The sequence below is a fragment of the Zonotrichia leucophrys genome, chromosome 15 (assembly GCF_028769735.1).
Source record: "Zonotrichia leucophrys gambelii isolate GWCS_2022_RI chromosome 15, RI_Zleu_2.0, whole genome shotgun sequence".
In the NCBI taxonomy this organism is placed as follows: domain Eukaryota; kingdom Metazoa; phylum Chordata; class Aves; order Passeriformes; family Passerellidae; genus Zonotrichia; species Zonotrichia leucophrys.
The window spans coordinates 3,106,457-3,129,729 of NC_088185.1; the positions used below are offsets into that span (position 1 = coordinate 3,106,457).

At 42.4% G+C, this 23,273-nt stretch overlaps 1 protein-coding gene across 1 annotated transcript in view; it reads right to left on the reverse strand.

Annotated features, from left to right (window-relative positions):
- CLIP1 (CAP-Gly domain containing linker protein 1) overlaps positions 1-23,273 on the reverse strand; it is a 60,125-nt gene that overhangs the window by 19,970 nt on the left and 16,882 nt on the right. The window contains exons 4-15 of the mRNA XM_064726701.1: positions 15,823-15,947; positions 14,644-14,860; positions 11,324-11,521; positions 10,861-10,964; positions 10,283-10,343; positions 9,234-9,266; positions 5,756-5,860; positions 3,461-4,405; positions 2,257-2,373; positions 1,360-1,417; positions 1,049-1,132; positions 332-488 (exon numbers count right to left, since the gene is read on the reverse strand). Of these exons, the coding sequence (XP_064582771.1) occupies positions 332-488; positions 1,049-1,132; positions 1,360-1,417; positions 2,257-2,373; positions 3,461-4,405; positions 5,756-5,860; positions 9,234-9,266; positions 10,283-10,343; positions 10,861-10,964; positions 11,324-11,521; positions 14,644-14,860; positions 15,823-15,947 (2,204 nt within the window). The remainder of the gene's footprint in view (positions 1-331; positions 489-1,048; positions 1,133-1,359; positions 1,418-2,256; positions 2,374-3,460; positions 4,406-5,755; positions 5,861-9,233; positions 9,267-10,282; positions 10,344-10,860; positions 10,965-11,323; positions 11,522-14,643; positions 14,861-15,822; positions 15,948-23,273) is intronic.

Below are 23,273 nucleotides of genomic sequence, written 5' to 3' on the forward strand. Positions count from 1 at the left end.
AAATGTGACCCAAGTCTTTTATATATCTAAATGAACTGAGTTTATCAGGTAATCAAATAATCATGGAGCACAATCACAAAACAGTCTGGATCATTCAAGAGGTCATCTACTGTGGGCAATAAGAAGCATGTTATGTAAGAATTTTGGAATTATCAGTGTTGGATGCTCTTCAAACCACTCCCAGGAGACTGCTTTGATTGATTTAGCTTGCTAGAATAAGCTCACTTGTCATATCAATGTGACACTCAGGAGCATCTTGTTCAGATATTTACAGAAAAATAAAATGAGAAGCTGGGAGTGTGGGAGTGGAGATGTGACAGGGATGAAATACCTTTCCTTTAACCTCAGCTCGTCGTTCATCCTTGTGAGCTGGGCAGAGCTGTCTCCTGATGACTTCATGATCTCTGCAATCTCATTTTCAAGTTTGGCTTTTGCTTCCACCAGCTGCTGCTCCCTCTCTTCTCGCTCCCTCAGCTTCCTCTCCATCTCTGAGCAAAACAAAGGTGGTTAAACCTGTGAATTCTACAGGAAGGGCATGCAAAGAACAGCTGGAGAACTGTAAAGAACTACAACCAGCAATACTGATGCTCCAGACCTCACAGATCACCCCTTTAAAAAGAAAAATGATGATTGATTGAACTGGTAACTGCAGCAGGAGGTTGAGGACTCTTAGCAAAGAGCAGCTTTGCTGGTCACGAGCCCTTTGTTTCAGATGGGATTCACTCCAGGCCATGAGATGTTGGTACAAGTTCTGCTGTCCCAGAGGGGAAGGAGGCAGAGGGGGAAGAGACCTGCAGGTCCTGCAGGTGAGGTCCCTCCTCAGCTGCTCCACAGCAGCAGAAAATGAACCAGGAAGGGAGCCCAGAGCTGCAGTGAAACAACGCCCGGGGCAGCCCTGGGGTCACTTCTGCCACCAGACAAGGGTTGCTCCAGGGCACAAATCCCTGCACTGCTTTTACAAAGATCTAAGGAGATGAAAGGCACAGCAAAGCCTAAAGAGCACAAGGCTGAGGCATTTCCAGAACATTCCATTTCACCCCTTCCTTACCAGTCAAACTAGACTTGAGCTGCTCCAGTTCTGAAGACATGAGTGCAAACTGCTCTTCTTTTTGGTTCAGCTTCTTCACCGTTTCTAGGCAAGCAAAATTTGGAAAACAAAGTTAGTAACTACTGAAATGCAGACAATTCTACCTACTTGCAAGGTGTGTCACCCTTCAGAGAGGCTACAAATAATCCTGTCCTTTCCACAGCCCCTGAAACTGCTGGGACATCACTGTGAGCTTGAAAGGGTTTAACACATTTTGTTGGCATTTAATTTCTGCAGCTTTTTAGTTCTCTGTTTATGTTAGCAGCACATACCTTGCATAGCTTGTTGAACATTCTCTGCTTCATCAGCTGCACTAGTAAATTTTTCTTTCTGAAAAATTGATAAAAACCTAAGGTAAGGCTTGGTAGTACCAGTACAATTCAACCACTGAATTTGCACTTGGTATTTTTCATGTACAAATAGAACAACCTTTGTTCCTATCACAAGAGATCTCAAGTTTTTGGGTTACAGTTAGCACAGATTTCCCTTGCCTTGGCTGCAAGTCCCTCAAGGTTTAAAGCAACTCCTCCAGCAGCTGCCACAGATTCCAGGTGGGAATCAGGAATTTGCACAGGGGACACCTGGGGGCCCTCCCCCACCAGGGCTCTCCAGCTTTCCCAGCAGGAATTGATGCCAGACACTGAAGAAAAGGGAGGATTTTCAGGAATGCAAGTGAGGCTCTTCCACCAAGTTTGGATGTTTGCTACTGGCCATGGAAAGACCAAAATTCCCATTGTTTTGTTACTAATGCCAGTGAAGTTCCTCAGGGAAACCCCACCCAACAAGACAGCATTTGGAAATTTATTTAAATGAGAAATGTCCTTTAAAACCATTTATAGCAAGCATTAATTGGCACAACAGCTACAATAAAGGGCCATTAAGTGTTCCTAAATTTAAACTGCTGCTGCTTTTGATTTGGTTTAATTTCATCTGCAATCCATAAATAGATGAGTTCTATTTAGACAAAACACCTGATAAAGCAGGACTGAGGTGAAATGCTCTTTTTATTTTGAGGCAGATCCCATCAGCCACGAACCCTTCCCATTTTTTCCATGACTAAAACACCTTTGGAAGGCTTTGCTCAGAGCTGATCCACAGACTTCCATGACACTCTCACCATGAAACACAAGATCCAAAGAGTAAAGTCAAAATTTTGGGGTATTACTCACCAAAACTTGAAGTTCCTTTTCCAAAGAATCTTTAACTTGATTTACTGCACTCAAGTTTTTCTCAAATTCAAGAAGCTTTTGCTCTTTGCCCTGCAGTTCTTTGGCCAAATTACTGGCCTAACAAAGGTGATGAAATGGAGTAAAATAAAATGAGAAACATGAATGAAAAATTAACAAAATTAAAAGGTGAATCTGAAAGAAATAACTGTAATATCAAAATCACTCTAAGATGAAAAATAAAAGAAAATTAAGAAAAAACCATGATGGGTTAAGTGAGTGAAGCTGATTTCCACTGATGACTGCATACATCACAGCACTAATTGCATCTTGGAATAGATTTGAAATCATTAAAATTGAGTTCTTTTGGCATTAATTGTGAATACATTATTTAATGGCAAACATTTTTGAATACACTCACAATTTCAAAGTTTCAGCATTAGTTCAATCAGTACTTTTGGTTCATTTTTATTTGTGCTTCAATTGGCTGATCAGATCAATACCCACACACAGGGAGGGAATCTCTGGAGCACACCCAGTGCAGAAATCCAGTGTGGCCTCAAAAAGAGTCAAGGTAAAAATTTGATATTTTGGAACCACCTGTGAAGAGTTTAGGAAAGCTTTTTCCAGTTATTTCCCCACTACTCTTCACTGCCATCAGCTTTACAGAGGTTTCATCCAAACCCAAGGAAAATCCTGCACCAAGTTGCAGCCTGTGCCCCAAAGTGCTGTCAAACAGTGCCAAAACCATCCCTGCAGAGCCTGGGCCTAAAGGAAAGCTCCACCAGGATTTTCTGTGCTTTCTTTTGTTTTAAAAGCCTCTCCCATCACCTTGCCAGAGGAGGGGAAAGGTAATGAAGGAAATGTTTCCCCCTGGGTCCCAAATCCCCTTGTCTATCCCCAAAGGTTAAAGCCCTAGGGTGTGTGGACCCTCCCCAAACCAGCCAACAACTTTTCCACAACAGGAAGATTTCAGCACAGCCATGCCCAGATCTGCAGCAAGGAGGTGCAGAAGGAATAATTTCCTTTTGCAAAACCTGTTGAGACAGGACCCAGTTCCTGCTCCTCTAAACCTCCTCAGATGGTCCCAAGATACACCTTCAGGAAAACTCCTTTTTTCTGTGATGTATTTCCTATAGCAGATTGAAAGGGTACAAATGTAAAATAAAAGCAAAAGAAAACCAAAAGGATGGATGTTGATACAAACCTGGCTAATTCCATCACCCTTCTCAGTCTCTAAAGTCTGAATTTGTTTCTCAGCTGCCTCAAGCTGCTTGCTAAGTTTCTCGATTTCCAATTTACCTTCAGAATTGGCTTTCTCAAGTGCAGCAAGGTCCAAAAGCTTTTCTTCAGCAGCTTTGATCTGTGGTGTAAGACTATCAATAACTTTGGTTTGTTCATTGCACTTGGCTTGCAGTACCTCTAGCTCCTTTACCTTTATCTCAGCTTCCTGCAATTTGTTTAAAGTGTCTTCCATTTCTACAAGGTGCTGATCTTCCACACTTTCCAGTTTGGTCTTCAGGCTTTCCAGGTTTTGCTCTTTCTCCTCCGTGACTGCCACCAGTTTGGCTTTCAGGGACTCGATCTCTTTCAGGTGCTGAGATCTCTCATTTTCCTGCTTCAGTTTTAGATTTGCCATTTCATTCTCATAGTCTAATTTCATCTTCTCAATCTGAGTCTTTAACTCAGCGAATTCTGCAGTCTGAGCCCCAACACCTTTGCTGAAAGAAACTTTCAGCTCTTCCATTGCTTGCTGATGGGAGGCGATTGCAGATTCCAGCTTGGACTTCCACAGCTCAATCACATCAGAATTCTCCTTGTTGGCGTGGTCAAGCTTGCTTTTCAAGGATTCATTTTCCTTTGCCATCCTCTCATTTGAAGCTGAAAGGGATTTGATCTCTTTCTGCAAGGCTTCCTCACTAAGGCCAAACTTCTCCTTCAGCGAGTTCATCTCGTTCTGGTGCTCTTTGCCAGCTGCTGCCATTTTTTCTTGCAAAGAGCTGATTTCTTGGAGCAGGGAGAGGGAAGTGTCCACGTCGTCCATGGGCTTGCTGGAATCCAGCCTCCCTCGGAGCTCAGCCACCTCCTTCACCCTCAGCGCCAGGTCCCTCTCCAGCTCCATGATCCGGGACTTCTCTGACACCGTGGCCACCTGTGATCAACAGCATTTTGAGAAAAGAAGAATTATAAAAGACACATTTCACACAGAGACACTCAGGCCTTGCGGAAAAGCTTCCACCGAGCGTTGCAAATTGCTTCACAAAGGGAAAAATGTCCACAGTTCATGTGACAAACATCTTTTATTGTCTATAAACCTAGAATTTACTAAAATTTGTTCTTCTGGTAGTATCTAGAAATAAATTACTAAAAAATTTACAAACTACCCGGATGGGTATTATCAATGATTAACAAAATGTTCCTCAGAACCATTTTAAGGCAGACTGGAAAAAAATGGAGAATCTTGAGGTCTTTGTTGAAATAATTTCTTCCAAATTCATCTCACACCAGCTATAAGACTGTCAGAAATTGATAAACACATTTTGAACTGATAAATCCTCTGAAATCCCTTCTATATCTGCTTCTCTCTAAAAAAGTGTCCTGGCACTATCTGAGCTTTTCACTGACTGCTGGAGCAGTTTTTGCTACAGAAAAGCTCCCAGAATTAATTCTAATTAGGAAGTTACTTCTTTGACCTCCTGGAAAAGATATCACTTACCCACAGCTGCCCTTTAAAAGTACTTATTACACATTAAATTGTTGGTTTTATATTCATCCTGGGTTTCTTTATTCATCATACCTGACCTTCAAGAAAATCCCCATGTGTGAGCATGAATATATGTGTGTGTGTGTATATCTATTTTTATTTAAAAATTGACATCTGCTGCACTTCTGACTTGGTCAGTAATATTCTGACAGGCAGCAGTATTACTAATTACTGAGATAATCATTAAAAGATTATATCATTAGTAGGGAAATAAAAGAGCTGAAAAGCCACTGCAAACTATGATTTAGCAAAGCAAACAGTGCAGCAGCTACTGCAGAGCTCAGGAACCAAGCCCCAAATACTCAGTTTGTGTTAAAGGGACTGGCATGTTCAGTCTTAGGTTTTTGGGGTTTAATGAACTATAAACTTTTTTAATAAACTTTGGGGTTTAATGTCCTAATTTTTAAAATGAGCTACTGAATACTCCCTTCTGTCAACTCATGCTAATTGAATGTTCCTTTCTGTCAACTCATGATCCCATCTCGCTACTTTTGGATCCAAGGATTACTTTTGCAGTGTGAAGGCATCTTACCTGAGTTCTTGTACGAGTCACATGTCCAGGCACACACACACACCCCAGGGAAGCTCAAAATTAATCCTAATTTTTTACAGTGTTCCAGCTCTGGCTACGGCAGGAGCAAGGACCTGTTCCAGCACGTGTCACCCCCGGCTTTTGTGCCACCAGAAATCTTCCACAACACAGATCAGGCTCGTTATTCAAACAGGGAAAACCATTACCCTAGTGTCTTCTAACTCCCTCTGGAGTTTGTCAGCTTTGGTCTTTTCAAAGAGCAGGCTCTGTTCAAGCTCCTTAATGCGGGCATGCTCCAGTTTGGTCTGCGTCTGTTAGTGGAGAGGGAGAGGAAGAGAACACAACGGTGCCACCATCACATGCCAGCACGAGAGGAGGAGCCACATGCAGGCCGTGCTGCCAGAGCCTTCTCACAGGTGAGCAGAGAGGATGCAAGGGGGGGAAAATGGACAGGAAAATGCTGTGGATGAGGAGGATGGGCTGAAGGTGTGAATGGATGGGCGTGTGAAAATGAAATCAACCGTGTAAAATAAATAAATAAATAAATAAAATGAACAGCAAACGGAGGAATGGGAACAAAAAAAAATAGTTTCATGCAGCTGAGTAGGAGTTATTTATCAGTACATGAAGTTTTCAGCACAAATTAGAATAGTTATGTCAAAAATATATAAATGTGCATATATATCTGTTCCTGCTCTAACAGGATGGGAAGTCCCTTTCCTTATCATCCCACTACCTTTTCCTTTAATGCCTTTGGCTGATTTTATAAAAAATTACTCATTAACAGGGGGACAAAAATTCTCCTCTGAAACTCATGTGACAAATCAAAACTTTAACTTTCTTTTTTTGGTAGTAGCTGTCTCTAAGTCTCAGCCATAAAAATGCCTCTGGCCAAGAGCTGGGAACATGAAGGCTCCTCTGTCACTATGGTTTGAGTTATCTGAACAGAAATAGAGAGAGAATGGCTGTCTGTAACTCTGTAACTCCAAAATCCTGCTCTGTTTCCCCCCTCTTCCCCTCTTTCAGGAAGGAAGCAAGCTACAAGATTCCTCAAAACCAGATAAAAAAGTGAATCAGCCTGGTTGCTCTGCAGTTGTGGATGTCTAAATATATTGAAGAATATGTGGAAGTAAGAAAGAAGCAGGATCTTTGGAATTCTAACAGGTTCCTAAAGAGAAGCAGGAGACTGATGAACCCAAGTGAGCAGGTACCCCCTGCCTTTGCTAACAAACAGAATTTTTAGCAAGAACACAGAATATTTGGTATTCTGGCTTGATATTCACATAGTCCCTGAGGCCTGCAGGAGAACCTGAAGTTTGGGAGGTGCAGGGAAAGCCCAGCAGGTGATTCAAACCTGACCTGCACCTCTGATGTGGGGAAGAGAAAAAAATGAAAGAGAAATATCAAGATGGGGATGAGCTCCTTATCTGCTTCTCCAGACACAGAATTCCTTCTGGCAGCACCAAGTTCTTCCTTCCCAAAAGCATCCAGACACCCAAGGGGGTGAATTTTTTAAACAGCTGAAAAGTGTTGGCCATTTCTATGGAGTTCTTGGTCCACAAAGACTTGGAAGTTGCTCCTTAGATCTGTTGATGTTTTCATTCTGTAGCTGGGCTGTTTCTCTCTCAGTGGAAGATCTTCAGGGTGTGACAGGCAAAAATGCTCCACAAGAACACAGATTATTGTTTTTCCTGCCTATAGCCTTTGAAAATGGAATTAAGTATTCTAAGGGAAATAATATTTAATAAGTGGCTACCATTCAGATTTCTCTCTGACACAGGTCAGTGGTAGTTTTGATCCACGACCAAATTTTAATTAAGTCTGAAAAACAATCTGCTTTAAAAGATGGAAATTCAAACCTTACTTGCTCTAATTCACCAAGGGGATCTACTAAAGCCCAAGAAATCCCAAATCTCATGGTTACAGAATTCCCCCTGTGTGCCTTTGGAATATGTAACCTTAAGTTTTTTTATGCTACATAAAACCCAAACTCTTTGATCATTCATTTTACAGACAGTGCTTTCCTGCTCCAAAGATCAGACAGACCATCACTGATTACTGGGGTTTTAAAATCTCATCTCTTATATACTACAAAGGCAAGTAAGTTAAAATCCTGCCAAAATGGAAATAAAAGATTAAAAAAGAATACTCCTGAGATCTTTGCTTGACACCTTTTTCCCAAATTAGAGATGAGAGATTATCCTTTAATCAAATCTGATTTCCAAGGGACAGATTCCAGATTTACTGAGGTAAAAATCACTGAAAAATTTTGAACTGCTCCAATTTCTCTCCTGATGATGTGGAGAGAAATTCTTACTGATTATGGTTCCCTTTGAGGAAACCCAGAATTGTGAAGAGAGAGTACCCCAAAAAGAAGAAAATAATTTGATTGTAAATCTGAACTTGGATGGAAAAGAAAAGCAGGAAAGAAAAATACAGACAACAAAGCCAAAGGAATCATCTTCCCCTTCTCCAGAGCTTCACAGTCAGGGAGGTGATGTGGAAATGGGATTTTTACTCTGCCTTGAACCTCCCAGAATTCCACCCAAACTTGGAGGTTGGACATCAGCCTTTGGCAGCTCCTGTGTGCTCTGGCCATTCCTTCACTCCAGAACAAACCTCCCTGTGACATCTCCAAACTGGGAAATGGTGCTGAGGCCCCAGTTCCTGACCATCGGCTCTAGGATGGGGCAGGGCACCCTGCAGGCCCCTCGTGCTGGGACACAACCCAGGACAGCACCAGGAGCAGGCAGGGGCAGCCTGGAAAGTCTCCCCTGGAGAGTGAAAATGTCCATTTTTAATGGAAACAGCACAACAGGGAAGTCAGGAGGAAAGATGGGATCAGAGAAGGAGTACACAAAGCAAGAGGAAGGAAGGGCACATGCAGATTTATTTCTAACAAAGCATCAGCCTGATGGGAGAATGGAGGAGAAGCAGATCCCTGAGGGATCTCTGCAAAGGGAACCCCTAAGGATGCACAGCAGGACCCAGCTCTGGTCTTGAGAACTCCCTGTCTTGGTTGGGAATGCAACACAGGGATAATGCAACTGGGATAAATTTACCAGTAAAATTCCACTAATCTGAGTTAGGGAAGCAAGAGGGCTCCTTAAACATCTTGCATGGCCATTTCTGTTATCAAGTAACACATTTTTCCTACAGAATTTGAAGAGGAGCTACATGAAGATACAGTAAAATCAGACAGCTTTGTAAAGTAATTGTTCAGTGGGTTTTAATCATGTTCCCCCTCAGCATTTCATACAGAAAAAAAGGAAACAAATATGGGAAGATGAAGAATAGACAGATATTTTCCCTTCAGAAAAATTGTCATCTATTGAGCAGGATCTCATAGGAGAGCAGGCAGGATTTTGTGAAGAAAACAGCAAAAATCCTACATTTAAATTAAGGCCACTTCAGGATGCTGGTCAGTCAAGTTCTGCAAGCTCCTGAGTGAGCTGCAAAGGCTGTGACCCTACAGAACTCTAAAGCCACGCTGGCCTGGCTGCAGTTCAGTCATTACACACATTCTTCCCAAGAAATGTTGTAATTGCTCTGAAAGCAACATGCACACAGATACCAGAGTCAATGTCTCCAGAACAGATTATGCAGTTAGTGAATCAGTAAAAGCATTTTCTGCACACAATCTGTTAACATGGGATGTCTCTGCACATTGAAGTGCCCTCTTACATTTTCTGGGTCTTCCGAAATCTGCCTCTTTCGCTATCAGTAAAATTAAAAAACAAACAGACAAAAATGTTTCACCTGCAGACTCAGCACTGCCATTCCAACACAAACAACAGGAGAAATTCCATCAGCTTGAATTCAGTTTAAACCCCCAAGTTAAGCAGCTTGACAAACCAGAGTCTTTAGGATGGTTTGCCATGATTATCGATTGATTTAACAGAAAATAAAAAACTAAAATATTTCCGTGGACTAAACAATAAAAGGAGCATTCTATGAAGAGTCTAGATAGGTATCTTAAAATGGATGGAAGACTAAAATAAAAGAAATGTTATATGAAATGAGTATTTTCCATATGGCTAGCACTTCAATCACAAATGCTTTATAGCAACACAGTTAAATAAGTTTGTACTTTAGGCTTCTGATTAGACAATAGAGTAGAGCAACTAAAATTATCCTACTTATTAATTGGAATTCTGGGATAAAAATTTGGCAGTGCTCAAATATCTGAGAGCAATCATTCCCTAAATGTTTCCTATTCTGACTGTGCAATAACACACTGTGCTGCAGCCCAACATTACAATTCTATAAACAACAGATAAAAGTTGCACACATTAATTGCTATTTAGATTTTATGTGCAAACTCTTCATTAATCAACCTTCCTTAAGGGAAGGACAGGAATTACTCAAGAAATGGATCAAAGAGGACAAGTCTTCAATATTCATTTTCAAAAGCATTAATATTAACTTGCAATTTTGCAACTTCAAAACAATTTTAATTTTGGTTAAACTTCTTAGTGGTTACTTTTAACAGCAAAAGGTAGAATTTTCTATGAATTAATTTAATTTCTCTAAGTAACTACACCCTTTCCATAGCACAGCCTTTGCTAAAGTGTGTAACTGAATTTGGGGTGCAATCCTGCAGTTTTGGGACAATTGGCTTACTAAAGGACTGCAGAAATGGGTATGATTTTCATGTGGCTGGACCAGGATTGCATCTTTTAATGATTCCTGCCCTCCTGGGTATCCCTTTTACAAAGCTGGAGATATTTTACCTCTAGGTCTCCTTTGGTAATGGATTCTTCTTCCACACGGAACTGAAGGTCTTCAACTTTCCTGTGGGGACAACTCATTAAAATTCAGGTAATTTTGGAAGCAAATGCTTTCAAGCTCACTTTTCAGTGGAAATCAGAATGACAGTGACAACATTCCCATTGTAGCAGCAAAGTGCAAGGAACATTAAGGAGAAATTTCTCACAGGAAGCACCAGAGGGAGGGAAATTTCTGTCCTTAAAACACCACCAGTGCCAAAGCAAGGCATCCCTACTCCTGCAGCTCTTAAGAGGGCATTTTGTATTAGAACCCTTGAAATCCTCATTGATTCTCTCCTTTTGTCACCCTTCTGGATGATCTGAGGTGACCTAAATCAGCAGTTTGATCTCACACTCTATCTATTCTACCATTCATGTAGGAAACTGCCAGAAATTCAGGACACATCCAAGGGATCCACAGGACTTCAAGATGTCACAGACTCCAGCACTGAGAAACGTGTCTGGATCAGGATGAACAGCAAGATGCACAGGGGAGCACAAGAAGAACATTAATTACACTAATGAGGACAGTCTGGGGTTACCTTTTCTCCTCCTCCAGCTGATTGAGGAGCTCCACCTTCTCCCTGTCAGCTGCCTCCACCATGGCTCGGAGCTGGTCCATTTTTGCCTCCATCTCCAGCACGTGCTAATCAGGAAGAGGAATAAAACCAAAATTTACTAAGCTGGGAAATACAAGAATTTTTTCCAAGTTATGTACCTGTACCTCAGTAGCCAGGATTTGCTGAAGTGATGGGCCAAGTGACAGGAATGTTATCAAATATGGACATGAGCAAAGACTGCAGTGAAGTTCAACAAAAACCAGTTAAATCCAGCAGACCTGGCATCTCATCAGGCCAAAGATCCCACAAGGGACATCTCACAGGTATGGATTATTTTACTTTTAGCACAGCACCTCTTACTCCCAGCCCTTTCCAGTAGCAAAAGCCCATTTGGAGGTCAAGGCCGTGGTGTAACTCTGTTCCAGAGGAACACAAACTCCCTCACCCGGTCGTGCCCATCGCGAACCAGAGCCAATTCCTGCTCGATCTCCCCGACGTGGCTCGTTGCTTTTGCAACTTCTGCCCTCTCCAGGTCCCTTTCTGCCAGGAGCTGCTCAATGTGCTGCTGCTTCTCCTTCAGGGCCTCCTGGAGGGCTGTGGTGCCCGAAATTTTTCTTGCATAGCGGGAGGAGGTTTCTGTCAACTTCACAAAATAAATGAGTTAAAAATCATTCTGCACCAAGAGAAAGGAAACAGGGGTGGAGTGGGCACCTCCAGATCCACAAACACAGGGTTAGTAGAGCAAATGCTTTCTGTGACCTACTGGACCTTCTCCTTTTACACTTAAATTAATTTTCCAGAATTTAACAGTGGCCACCACACAGCCCTGTAAGGAGGAGCAGCCAGAGGAGGAGGCAGGAGGGATGAAGTGAAAATAAAAGGCCTCAGTTGAAGGTGTAGACTCACACAAAGGCTGGTCAGGATGCTCCTGAGCATCTTTTTGCATTAAAAAAAGAAAGGCAGCTTTCTAGCAAGCGAAAAACATCATGTCTCTAATTAACAGGTCATTATCTTGGGTCACCAGCAGCAGTCCAACACTTCCAAATGCTCCATGAAAAGCTTTGGGAACTCCCACCAGCATCTGGCACCTCTACCATGGCAAAAGGGCCAGGATGAAGAGCAATTACCCTGACCTTACAGCCAAAACCTTCTGAAGAACAACAGCTGCATAAAAAATAAAATATATGCTTCTATCACTTGGAATTAAATTACTTCTCAGAAAAGGATCAGCAATATTAAATTTCAAGAATGCAGATTAAAATTAATCAGGAGAATTGTAGCTAAAAAGAAAACAGGCTTTCCTTGACCTTGCCCCACTGAATGGAGTCAGTACCAGGGAAAATTCATTATGGCCCTACCAGCTACACCCTCATGAGTTCCTGAGCTAGCAGGGAAGGTAAATAAATTAAAATTATGAAGTGAGCAATAGTTGTGAAAACAGCAAAAACTGAAAAAAAAAATCCAGTGCTGTTCATAAAACCTGTCTTTAACAGCTGAGAAATTTGAAGTATTAAATGAGAATGACAGCTCAGTTAATTTTTAAAAAAACCCAAATCATGAAGATCTGCTGTTGCATCCTTTGGCTCTGCCTAATCACCCAGATCAGGAGCAGGATCCTTGCAGAGATGCAAACACTGAACAGCTGCCAGCCTGGGGAGCTGGCACTGCCCCCAGCCCCAGCTGAGGGCACAGCAGGGATTTCTGTCCTGCAGCTCCTGCCAGCCTGGAGCCCACCCTGCACCCTGAAATCCACTGCTGGTCCCTCCCAGCACCAGCCAGAACAAACCACACTCACTCTGATGCTGCACTGGTTGTTTCACACCCTCCCAGTTTCTAGAAAAAATCCCATTGCAGAGTGTATTGCTTTCTAAGAGTTTTAGTGTTCAAATCACCCTTCACTCCCAACTGCAAAACAAATCCAAAACTGTTCAGAGAAGCATCAGCTTCCTTCAGACTCAGCAATAAACACCAATTGCACCAGACAGCCCCTTAATCAATGGATCACCTACTCTGACAGCTGCTTTTATTACTCAGGAAAAAGAAAATAGAAACAGCCCTGAACAACGGAGCAGTCAATGTAAGAGGCAGAAATCTCCAGAGAAGTTTCAGTTTTCCTAGAAACTGAAGCAGGAAAAGTCTGCTGGGTCAAACCTGATTACAGGAAATCTCGTTTCCCCAGCAGCTTAACTTTTAAAGAAAAAGTCTCAGAGTTATTTGGACAATCCTTTTAACTTGGATGGCCACCAAATGTTCACCCTGCCTGAGAAAGCTGGAATTTTAATTCCAGATATAATGGATTACAGCAGCTTTGTATTTTATGACCTAAATCATGCAAAATCCCTGGGACACAACAAAATAAGCAAACAGATTTTAGACACTCACAAGGTGTAACTTGGGGGATCACAGCACATGGAATGAAGCATTTGGTGCCACGTGTTGGTGCTGTGATCCCAAACTAGAGGGCACTCTGCAGCTGCAAGTGCAACTTCCAGAATGGATTAAGCGATGAAGTCCCACTGTTTGTGCCAAATAAAAATCCTTTTTGTGGCCAGGTATTAACCCTGGTGCCCTGACCGACTGCTGACCTCTGGTAATCTGCTCCAGTCCTGCAGGAGCAGGGGAAGTCACCTGTGGGCACCTGCTGGTCAGTGGGACAGTGGGACAGGGACCTGCTCCACAGCACTGGGAGTCACTCCTTCCTAATTACATCTATCTATGGCCTGTGGTTTAAAAAAAAAAAAAAGGAATAAGCTAGAGTGATTGTGGAAAAATCCAATTATTTCTATGTTTTCAATTGCCATAAAAGAGACTTCTCAAAATTCAGCCTTCCCAGATTTCCATTTTACTGCTGCAACCCAAGATTAGGACATTTATGTAACAGAGCAACTTCAAAAGAATCCATAGTAAGTGTATTAGGTGGAATTAGTACTGTGTTAGATTTCACCTGAGCCACTGCACTTGGCAACACTCAGCCTTTATGAATTTACAGGATTAAAACCAAATCTAAAAGAAAAGAAAGAGGCTTCTTGTCAGCAGACACTTGGAAATTGCTCCTGCTGCATTTCTCAGCTGACTCATCTCTTGAACAGCAAAAGGAAATTTGGAACATTTTAGCCAACGTGAAGCTTCCTGCTCAAACAAACTGAGTGTGACATCTGGAAGCTTCAGAAAATGAATTAAATGCAGATTGCTGTCACAGACACATTTTATGAAAAATCCTTTCCTTAGGATTTTTTCTCCTGAGAAGCTGAGAGGCCTCAGGACCAAAATGCAAACATTGATTATCTGCTGCTGTGGAATGCAACAGGTGCATCTGGGATTGGTCTCATGTGGTTGTTTCTAATTAATGGCCAATCACAGTCCAGCTGTCCAGTCACAAGACTTTGTTATCATTTTTTCTATTTCTTGCTAGCCTTCTGATGAAATCCTTTCTTCTATTGTTTTAGTATAGTTTTAATATCATATATATCATCAAATAATAAATCATGGAGTCTGAAACATGGAGTCAGATCCTCGTCTCTGCAAACACCATCACAGACTGCAGCCAGAGAAATCAGCTGGCATCCTAAGCCCCTTTCTTACTGCAACCACTCTGTTAGCTTCAATGAAATATTCAACTGTTCAGCTGCTCTCCAGGGCTAGCTAAGATTTCCTTCCTTCGTGCATGCTTTGGAGGAGGAGGAGCACCGAGAACCGGCGGGGCCAGGCCGGGCTGGGCGGGAGGGACGGAGGGAGGGGCAGCATGCGAAGGGAAAATCAGCTTACGAGTCCTGTGCGGCTGGGCTTGCTGCTTACGGAGGAGGCCACGGAGCTGAGCGAGCTCAGCGAGGAGGCGCTGGGGCTGCGCTTCAGGGCCGTGGGCGTGGGCAGCACCTTGCGCACGGCGGGCTTGGCCTTGGCCGGCGTGGTGGAGGGGAAGCCGATCTTGGTCACCTTGTGCACCGGGGCGAAGAGCCCGTACTTGGGCTGGCACTGGAAATACCTGCCGAGGGCAAAGCAAGCACAGGAGAGAGGGAATTTACTTCTTTTCTGGGTTTGTGGAGAGTTCTATGTCAGGAGTGTGAATTCTTGGACTGCAATTCTATTTAACACCCATTTGGGAAAGGGGCTTTGAGGGTCTCAAACAGCACGATCACATCAGACTTCAGAAATTCAGAGTAAACAGCGCAGCTCCAGTGCCTAAAAAATTCCATTCAGATGCAGTTTTATATCCACAGCTTTTCCCTTCATCACATTCCTCTGAGCTGCCAACAGATGTGATGGCTCAGAGTTAAAAATAGAAATCAGCTTTTAATTAAATCAAGTAGTTTTATATTTTATTACATACATACCATTTATGTATACTTGATGATAAGAACATATATCTTGGGTTAAATATAGACAAAAGCCACTTATAATTTTAAGCTGTGATCAGCTATGTTAAGGTGAGATAATCTTTGTAAAACCTCTTTTTAATGAGGTAAAAGACTATTCCTTATGGCAAATGAGAAAGAAAGTTAAATTGTGATGTGAATTAATGCCTTCTCATTGTGACACTGCTCCCATCTCTGCCAGGAGGCATCTGCTGGAACAGGGACTTCCAGCTCCTGGGATGCTCCAAGATCTCCCTTAAGCACAACAATTGGATATCCAGAGATTTTCTTAAGTGAGCATTCCTTCCAAGCTGAGAAATCCAACAGGCATTTAAAAGAAGGAAATTGTGTTTTCCATTACCAGTCTATGAATAAAACTCCCATGGGAGGAGAGCTCAGCTCATCCCACGAACGTGAGAGAAGCGTTGGCACCAGAGAACTGAAACCACTGCTCACCAAAACCCTCCCCAGAGCAGCAAAGGCAGATTTAGGATCCCTCCCTCCCTCCCTGGACTGAAAACCTCATGGAAGACATAAAAACCCAAAGAGAACACAGAGAAAAATCTGACAATAACTCTGGGGATGCACCAACCTCGTGCCAGCCACAGCTCCATCGTTCTTCCCCAGGGGCTCGTCCAGCTCCACCCCACACCATTCTCCTTTAGCAAAGTCGGTTTCTCCCAGGAAACGAACGACTCCAGCTTTAGTTCCTCCAACCTAAAGCAGTGAGAAACACCTGCATTTAATGCTTTTCCAAATAAAACAACAAATTCAGTGAAAAAGCTTTTGGCATAACCCTGTTCACAAAGCACAGGAATGACATAACCAGTTCTTATTCCAAGCTATGCAATTTTTTGTCTATGAGTTTGTATTAATGTTGAACAAATACTGATCTTCACAACAAAAAATGCATTTAACAAGACATATATTGAACAAAAAATATATTGAACAGTATAACCAATGTTCTGAATGCAATAGGTTTGTGCTAGAGTTTCACATAAATTTCTACAGCAGATTAGGATTTCTAAGGTCTGTTTGCTTCTTGTTCTAATTCTGTGAGGAAAAATAAAAGAAATGAAATGACAAAAAATTCCTTTCATATTTTCTCTGAGGAATAATTTAGATAAACTACATAGTACAGCCCTCTTGTATTTAAAAGAACTGATATAAAGCACGATACAGAGCACTTGGCAACCCTGTAGATATAACCAGCAATTTGAATCCTTGGGGAGAGGAGAATCATTTTATCTTTTCTTCACTTTCAAGAATAAAAAGATCCAACCCAAACACTCCTAAATGAAAGCCTAGAAAGCAGAGTGGCTTTCAAACTTATCATATTAAATATTTACAGCCATTCCAATTACTGGCAATGTCTGTGAGCTCCAGCTTTTCCCAATACCCAGGGGACGGAAGAATTAAATTAAGTGGAGAAGGAAAAGGTGTTGTGTGGCTGACACTTGCCAGGGAGAGCCACAGGGTTCCTGCAGCTCAGGAAGAAAACATGGTGTGCCCTAAATTTGTGCAAATCTGTTCACCTGCATCCAGCACGGTGAGAACAGGGACATGGAGATGGAAACCTCTTCAAGAGATTCACAGAATTCCAAATGGAAAATGCACCAAAGGTTTGAAAATGTCCACCTGTGTTTTCCAGCACACCTTGTACCACCAGGAATATTGTGAGGCCTTGGCAGAGAGTGAATGAAACTCTTATTAAAGACTGTGATTCTCCTTTTTATACACTAAAAAGCAAATTAGTATTTCATATAATTTTTACAGCAGACATTCTATTTCTTGGGGGAACTTCCCAGGGTTACTAGGGAAAAATTTCTATTTTTTCCCAGGATTACTAGAGAACAGTGAGCTCCTCATGCTGTAAATGAAGGAGCATTTACAAGAGAAAATTCACATTTTTCCAGCTGGGAAGAGCTCACTCACGAGGTCACCTGTGAGGAATTGGGGACTTTACATCTCCACACAGGAGCTGCCACACACATTTGTGCTCCAGTGGCAAGATGAGGCTTCAGCTGATGAGGAAAAATAATCCTAATCCACACAAACCTCAGAAAACCAGGGAGAATAATGAACTTTTTAAATATTCAAGTGAGAAAGGGGGCAGAGGCACCTCTTGCCCACATTTAAGGTGGCAGCTCCTCCTCTGCCATTAGAGACAATTCTGGAACGACTGCAGGTCACCTTCAGATCCTGCTTTAAGTGGCACTGTAGCAAATTATTACTCTCCATGGAATAAAAACACACAAAGTTTACACTTATCATGACAGCCTAATATAGTAACTCGTAGAACCTTTGGTATTTGGTGTTCTTGGCAGAGAACACACAAACAAGCACTAGGACTGGCTTAGAAAAAAGAATTGTAACCTCCCAAAGAGTAACAGAGAATCCAAATCTCTGGCATGGTGGTGAGGAGGGAAAATAAAATACTGATAAAATAATCCCTGGGAAGAACTACCCCTGAAATGGCAGAGCTACTCAGACATTAGCTACTTTTTCTAGAGGGTAAATATCTTAAATACAAACATAAAAATAAATTTTAACTGCACTATGAGCTCCAAATTCTCCTCCTTATTCCTTTTCTGGCCAGTTTGGGGAGGGGTTTTTGTCTCTTTAGGGGAAAAGACTGGTTAGCTCTGGTTAGAAGCTATTTCCCCACTCAATTTTGTTCTGTTTTCTACCTGATAAAACAAGAGTTAAATCAAAAGAGGCTCTACAAACCCATTTAAGAAATTAGAGAGGAAAACTGGAACAATGGCCCAGATAAGGAGGATCCCTCCCAAGACAAGAGTCAGGTTTGGGGGTGCACAGAGATCCCTTTTCCACACCCCTTGAGCCCGGCAATGGAATGTTTTCCCTGTTCCATGGTGTGTGTTTGTGTCTGTGGGGATTTCTTTAAACAAACCCCGATGAATGACCCAAACCCAGGAATGACCCAAACCCAGGAGGGTGAGCGGGGTCAGTGAGGTGTCTGAGGCACCGTGGGGAACAGGAGAAATCCTGCAGGGATTCCCAGGGACAGGAGAAGCTGCTGCAATCTGTTCCCTCCAACTCTGCACATCAGCCCCTAGGCAAGGGATGAAGTGATGCTGCCTCCAGGAAAACTCTCTGTAGAATATTCTTCCTTTTCTGTTCCATACCTCAGCCCTGCTCATCTTCTGTGTTTATGTAAAAAATGGGAAGTTTATCATGAAGGGAGCACACTCAAACACAGCCTGGAGGAATTTGGCAGTGCCCAGAGCCCCTGGAGCTGCTGCAGCCCCTGCAGAGAGCCAGGGCTGGGGCAGCCAGGAAATGCAGGAATTCAGCTGAGAATTCAGGAATTCAGCTCCCAGAGCAGATGGGAGGGAGAGGCTGCTCCACACCAGAGTCCCTGCAGGAGCAGCAGGGACTCCTCTGGTAACCATGGCACCTGGGTTATTTTCAACAGGACTCAAGGGAGGATGCCAAAGAATTTCTGCTTTTTTCCAAACCCAGTCCAGCTTCTTTGAATAACCAGCTCCTCCATTTCTCTCTCTGCACATTCTGTGTGTCCTTACAAGAGCAGGAATTGGAGCACCCCGTGGCTGTAAAGTGCTCAGAGAATCAGTGAAGCTCTAGATGGGCAGTTTTGCTCAGGTTTAAGCAAAATCTTTCTAAATTTCAGCTTTAAAGACAGGTCAGCCCTCCTTTATAAAGCCTGAGACTACTGAAGGCTTCCAATCATTCACAGACATCTCTCCCAAAAATTGTATTTATCTCCAGCTGCAATTAGTACCTGTAAGTGACAACACCTGCCTTGAGAAGAAAATAATCATAATTTATTCCCTTGGTAGTACAATGTGAGGTGCTACTGCACAAGACAGCATGCTAAAGGCTTTTCATGATGAAAGTTGCTGTACATATACAGAATTAATAGTGCCATAAATGGGAAAAAAGATCCTGACATGATTAAACTCAACTGTTCCAACCAATATGAAAAAAGAATTGGACTTACAGAGTATAGCAAATAGTATAGTATACTATATACATAGTATACTATGTATAGTAGTATACTATATACAAATAGTATAGTATTTCTGTTATAGAAAAATTATTTTTAAAAATTGAGAGAATCGCAGCAAAAAAGGTAAAAAACCCAACCCCAAACCAGCAGATCTACTTCCCAGTACTGCATGAAGGACTAAAATTAAAACCATCAGCTTCTAAAAGAAATAGGGAAAAAAAAATATTAAAAGGTTTCTGAAAGTTCTGTGAAAAACCAGAGCACAACTACCACAAAGACAGTTTTCCATGACCTTCTTTCATGCTAAGGCAGGTCACTAAATAATGGATAGAGGAAAGAAGTGCCAGACGTTCCCTCAGTCAGTTCCCACACTCAGTGGAGTGAGGCTGGAAAACACAAAGCTGTGACACTGCAGAGAATCTGGGTTAGCCTGCAGGTCACGGTGAGGTGAGGAATTCTGCTTGGAACTCACTGGAGTTGTGTCAAACACATGCAAAAAGTGATTAAATTCCATTTATCCAGTTGTACCTGAGCTCACATGAATTTGCTGCCAGGTAAAGTGAAACAGCAAAGTGGGTTTGGAAACCTGGGGTGGTGAAAAAGCTCCTGGTGAAAGGACAGGGGGTGAACACGTCAGACCTTGTGAGAACCTTTGTGGAGCCACATTTCCAAAGATAAGGAGAAGCAGGAGACAAATAGACCAGTGTGATCCAGGGGGAAAAAAGAGATGGACTGAAAAATGAGAGTGATTTGAGCAGTGCTGGTGGAAAAGAGGACAGGCAGGGTCTGAATGCTGTCAGTGTAACAATAGCACTTATGGAAACCTGCCCAGAGAAGGTAAAAGGTGAATAACAACTGCTCTGTCTCCCTTTCTGCCCAAGCATGAACTTGTGGTCACTCCTGAAAGCATCACTGGGCATTTCTGCATTTTCAGGACAATTCAGCACCACAATGTGCAGCCCTTGGAAAAGCAAAACCCACACGGAGCCTTTGAACCACCTGGGATCCACTACTCAGGTTCTGATCAGAATCATCTTCCTCTTGTTTCTCCAGATTTAGCAGAACTGCTTCCAGCTGGCAACAGAAATTGTGTTTGATTTGTTCACCCCTTCACGGCCAGAGGGGACAAAGGGATCATCTCTGCTTCTCATGGAACAGGCCTTTACATCTCACCCAGTTCCACCTGTAATTAACCCTGTAACTGCTCTGAGCTAATTGCTGTGGGGATGTTTTAGCAGCAGAGCTGATATCCATCAGGAAACACCCAAACCTGGACTGGATTTGGCCTGGAGTCCTAAGGAGAACAGGGAAATCAGCACCACCAGGCACTGATGGTATCATCAGCACTGAGAGAAGATTTGAAACCTTAGAAAACTTTAAAAAATAAGAGTGACTTCTGCTGTTTCCACTGGTTGGAACAGGATTCAGAAAAGCCTCGATGATGTGGATTCTGTGATGTGCAAAGTTCTGTGAAGGCAAATTCAGCTTTTCCAGAGCTGTGGGCAGAATCTCCACCTTCTATTGGGCTGTTTCCATGGAACTTGGAAGGATTTGCTTTGAAACCTCTCCACTTTCACCCAGTTTGCTTGTAGTCAACTTGAAAGTTCAAAAGCAAGGCCAAAGTGGGCAAAAACCTCATGTGCAGTAAGATACACACTGTGCTACCACTCAATCCTTCACTTCCACAGAAAACAGCTTAGTAACTAAAACTGATGGGCTATTGAGGTTTAATTCATTCATCCAGCTCAAAAGGAAACACAAAAAAAACCCCTAACAGCAATTCCATACTACAAAAGCCACATGTGAATTCATCACCACCACAAAGGAAAAGCAAAAACTAAAATAAGTAAATAAGCTGTTCCTTCTCCCATCCTGTGCTGAAATGACTGAGGACAACGTGTTCCTGGATATTCCCCCTTGGGAAGGCAGGGAGAGGGGAAGGGAATCCACACACAAAAAAGGAATTTGCTGCCAGAGCATGTGGGGAGTCACCAGTCCTGCCATTACAGCCCAGGAACTCACATGCAGTTTGAATTTAAATAAGGAGTTGCCAAAACAGAGTGACTCAGACAGGATAAATTTGACACCTGAGTTGTGAGCAGAGAGGTAATGCCATGTCCTGAAAAATGCTTAAAAGTAACATTAAAAGAAAGCAGAGGAAAATCACCCAGAGGATGAATTGCAAGGAAAGCCTTTGGACACCCCTTACCCCTCAGATGTTTCTCACACATGGATTTCATGCTGCAGCAGCCAATTAGCAAACTAATCTACATCACAGATTACAGGAGCCACAGTCCTGTGCCTAAGCAGTCATACATAAATATAAGAATTACTTTAATCCTTGACTTAACATGACAAAGCCATCAAAATAGCTCACAGCCACCTCAGCTCAAGGATAAGGCAAAAGTGTGACTGAGCAGTTAAAGCTGTCACATTTGATGGAGGAGGCTGGAGAGAAGAGCACAAACCCCTCACACCTTGCCAACTTCCAAATTTTTCTTCCTTTTCCATCCTTGTAAGCATTGTGCCAGATATTTTTGTACTGTTTTAACTGTAACACCACCAATGAATATTTGTTCTCATAACAGATTAATATTATCACAGACTTTTAAACAGTGCATTTTCTATTCAGAAAGTTGTAAAATCCAGAAAACCTTAAAAAACACCACAGTGACAATGCTGAAGGGAGAAACTCCTCTCTGCATGTGAAGTTTCTTTTTCCCCTGGCTGCTTTTCAGAGCCCTGGAATGTAATCAGTTGACAGCCCTACGTCATGTTTACTTGCAGATAGGTTACATGGGTGGAAACAAATCTGACAATAATCTCCTATCAGCCCCTGCCTGTTCCAGCACCACAGACCTTGGGAAGAAACAACAAAGCCCTGAGTAACTTACAGGGAATAAAGAGAAATGAGATGGCACTCATGCACAGGAGGAACTCTGCAAAAAGGCCACATCAGCACGTGCTGTAAATTGAGTTTGCATCTTTTTGTGACCATATGGGCAGAGGCCGAGTTGCAGCTTTACAGCTCAGCCCCAGAAGCAGCAGATTTGGCAGACTGTGATGAAGCTGTAACTGGTTAAATGAATGAAAGCACTTTAATCCCTTGAGAAGGCTAAGGCCCCTTAGGTTGATAAGATTTTTATTTATTTATTTATTTAAAATCCAGCATCTGGTCCCTTTAGGGGAAAAGCTGCCAGCGCTGTCAAAGCTGCTTCAACTTTTGGTACAGGCAACAGTTGGCACATGAAGCAGATTCCTCTCTTGTTTTGGTTGGGTAGTTCAGGGGGAGTTTGTTTGTTTGTTTTTAAAATCAACTTTGCATTGGGCTCTTAAGAAACCCTAAGTGTGCAACACCTGGGCAAACAGGTTCTGTGGCCACAGCTGACACAGGAAACCCAAAGTGGCTGAGCCTGACAGTAATTTGTTACTGAATTGGTTTTGTTGCTGAATTGGTTTTGTTGCTGAATTGGTTTTGTTGCTGAATTGGTTTTCTGTTGTTCTCTCCCCATCTGGTTTAGCACCAAGCACTTCCACGGGCACTTACAGCAGAATTCTTATTCAGAGCAGGTTCAAGTGCTGGAGCTGGAGCCTGATTTCAGCAGAAAATCAACTGCAGCTCTGGCTCTGTGTCATTAACCCCACACAGGCTGGATGAGGTCAGTGAAGAAATGCAGATTTCCACATCCATTTTCCTGGGTTACAGAATCCCCAAATGCCAGAGCAGGCTGGCCAGAGTTAATGCTCTAATTGTTAAATCACATCCAGATTCCACAACATACATCATATCTTAAGAATGGAAATTATGCCTAATTCAGAGCTGTTTGTATCACTCTTTGCATTAATAATTCTTCTTTGGTTTAGCCCTATTTTTATTCAGTAAAAGATACATCAGGGCACCAAATGAAATGCTAAATAGTGAATTACACATAATAAACCACAATTCTTTGATATATCCAACTTATCTACCTATATTTTCAACATTTCCAAATATGATCATGATGGTTTCTTGTTAGTGAAAGGAAAACTGAGCACAAGCTTGCTGAATA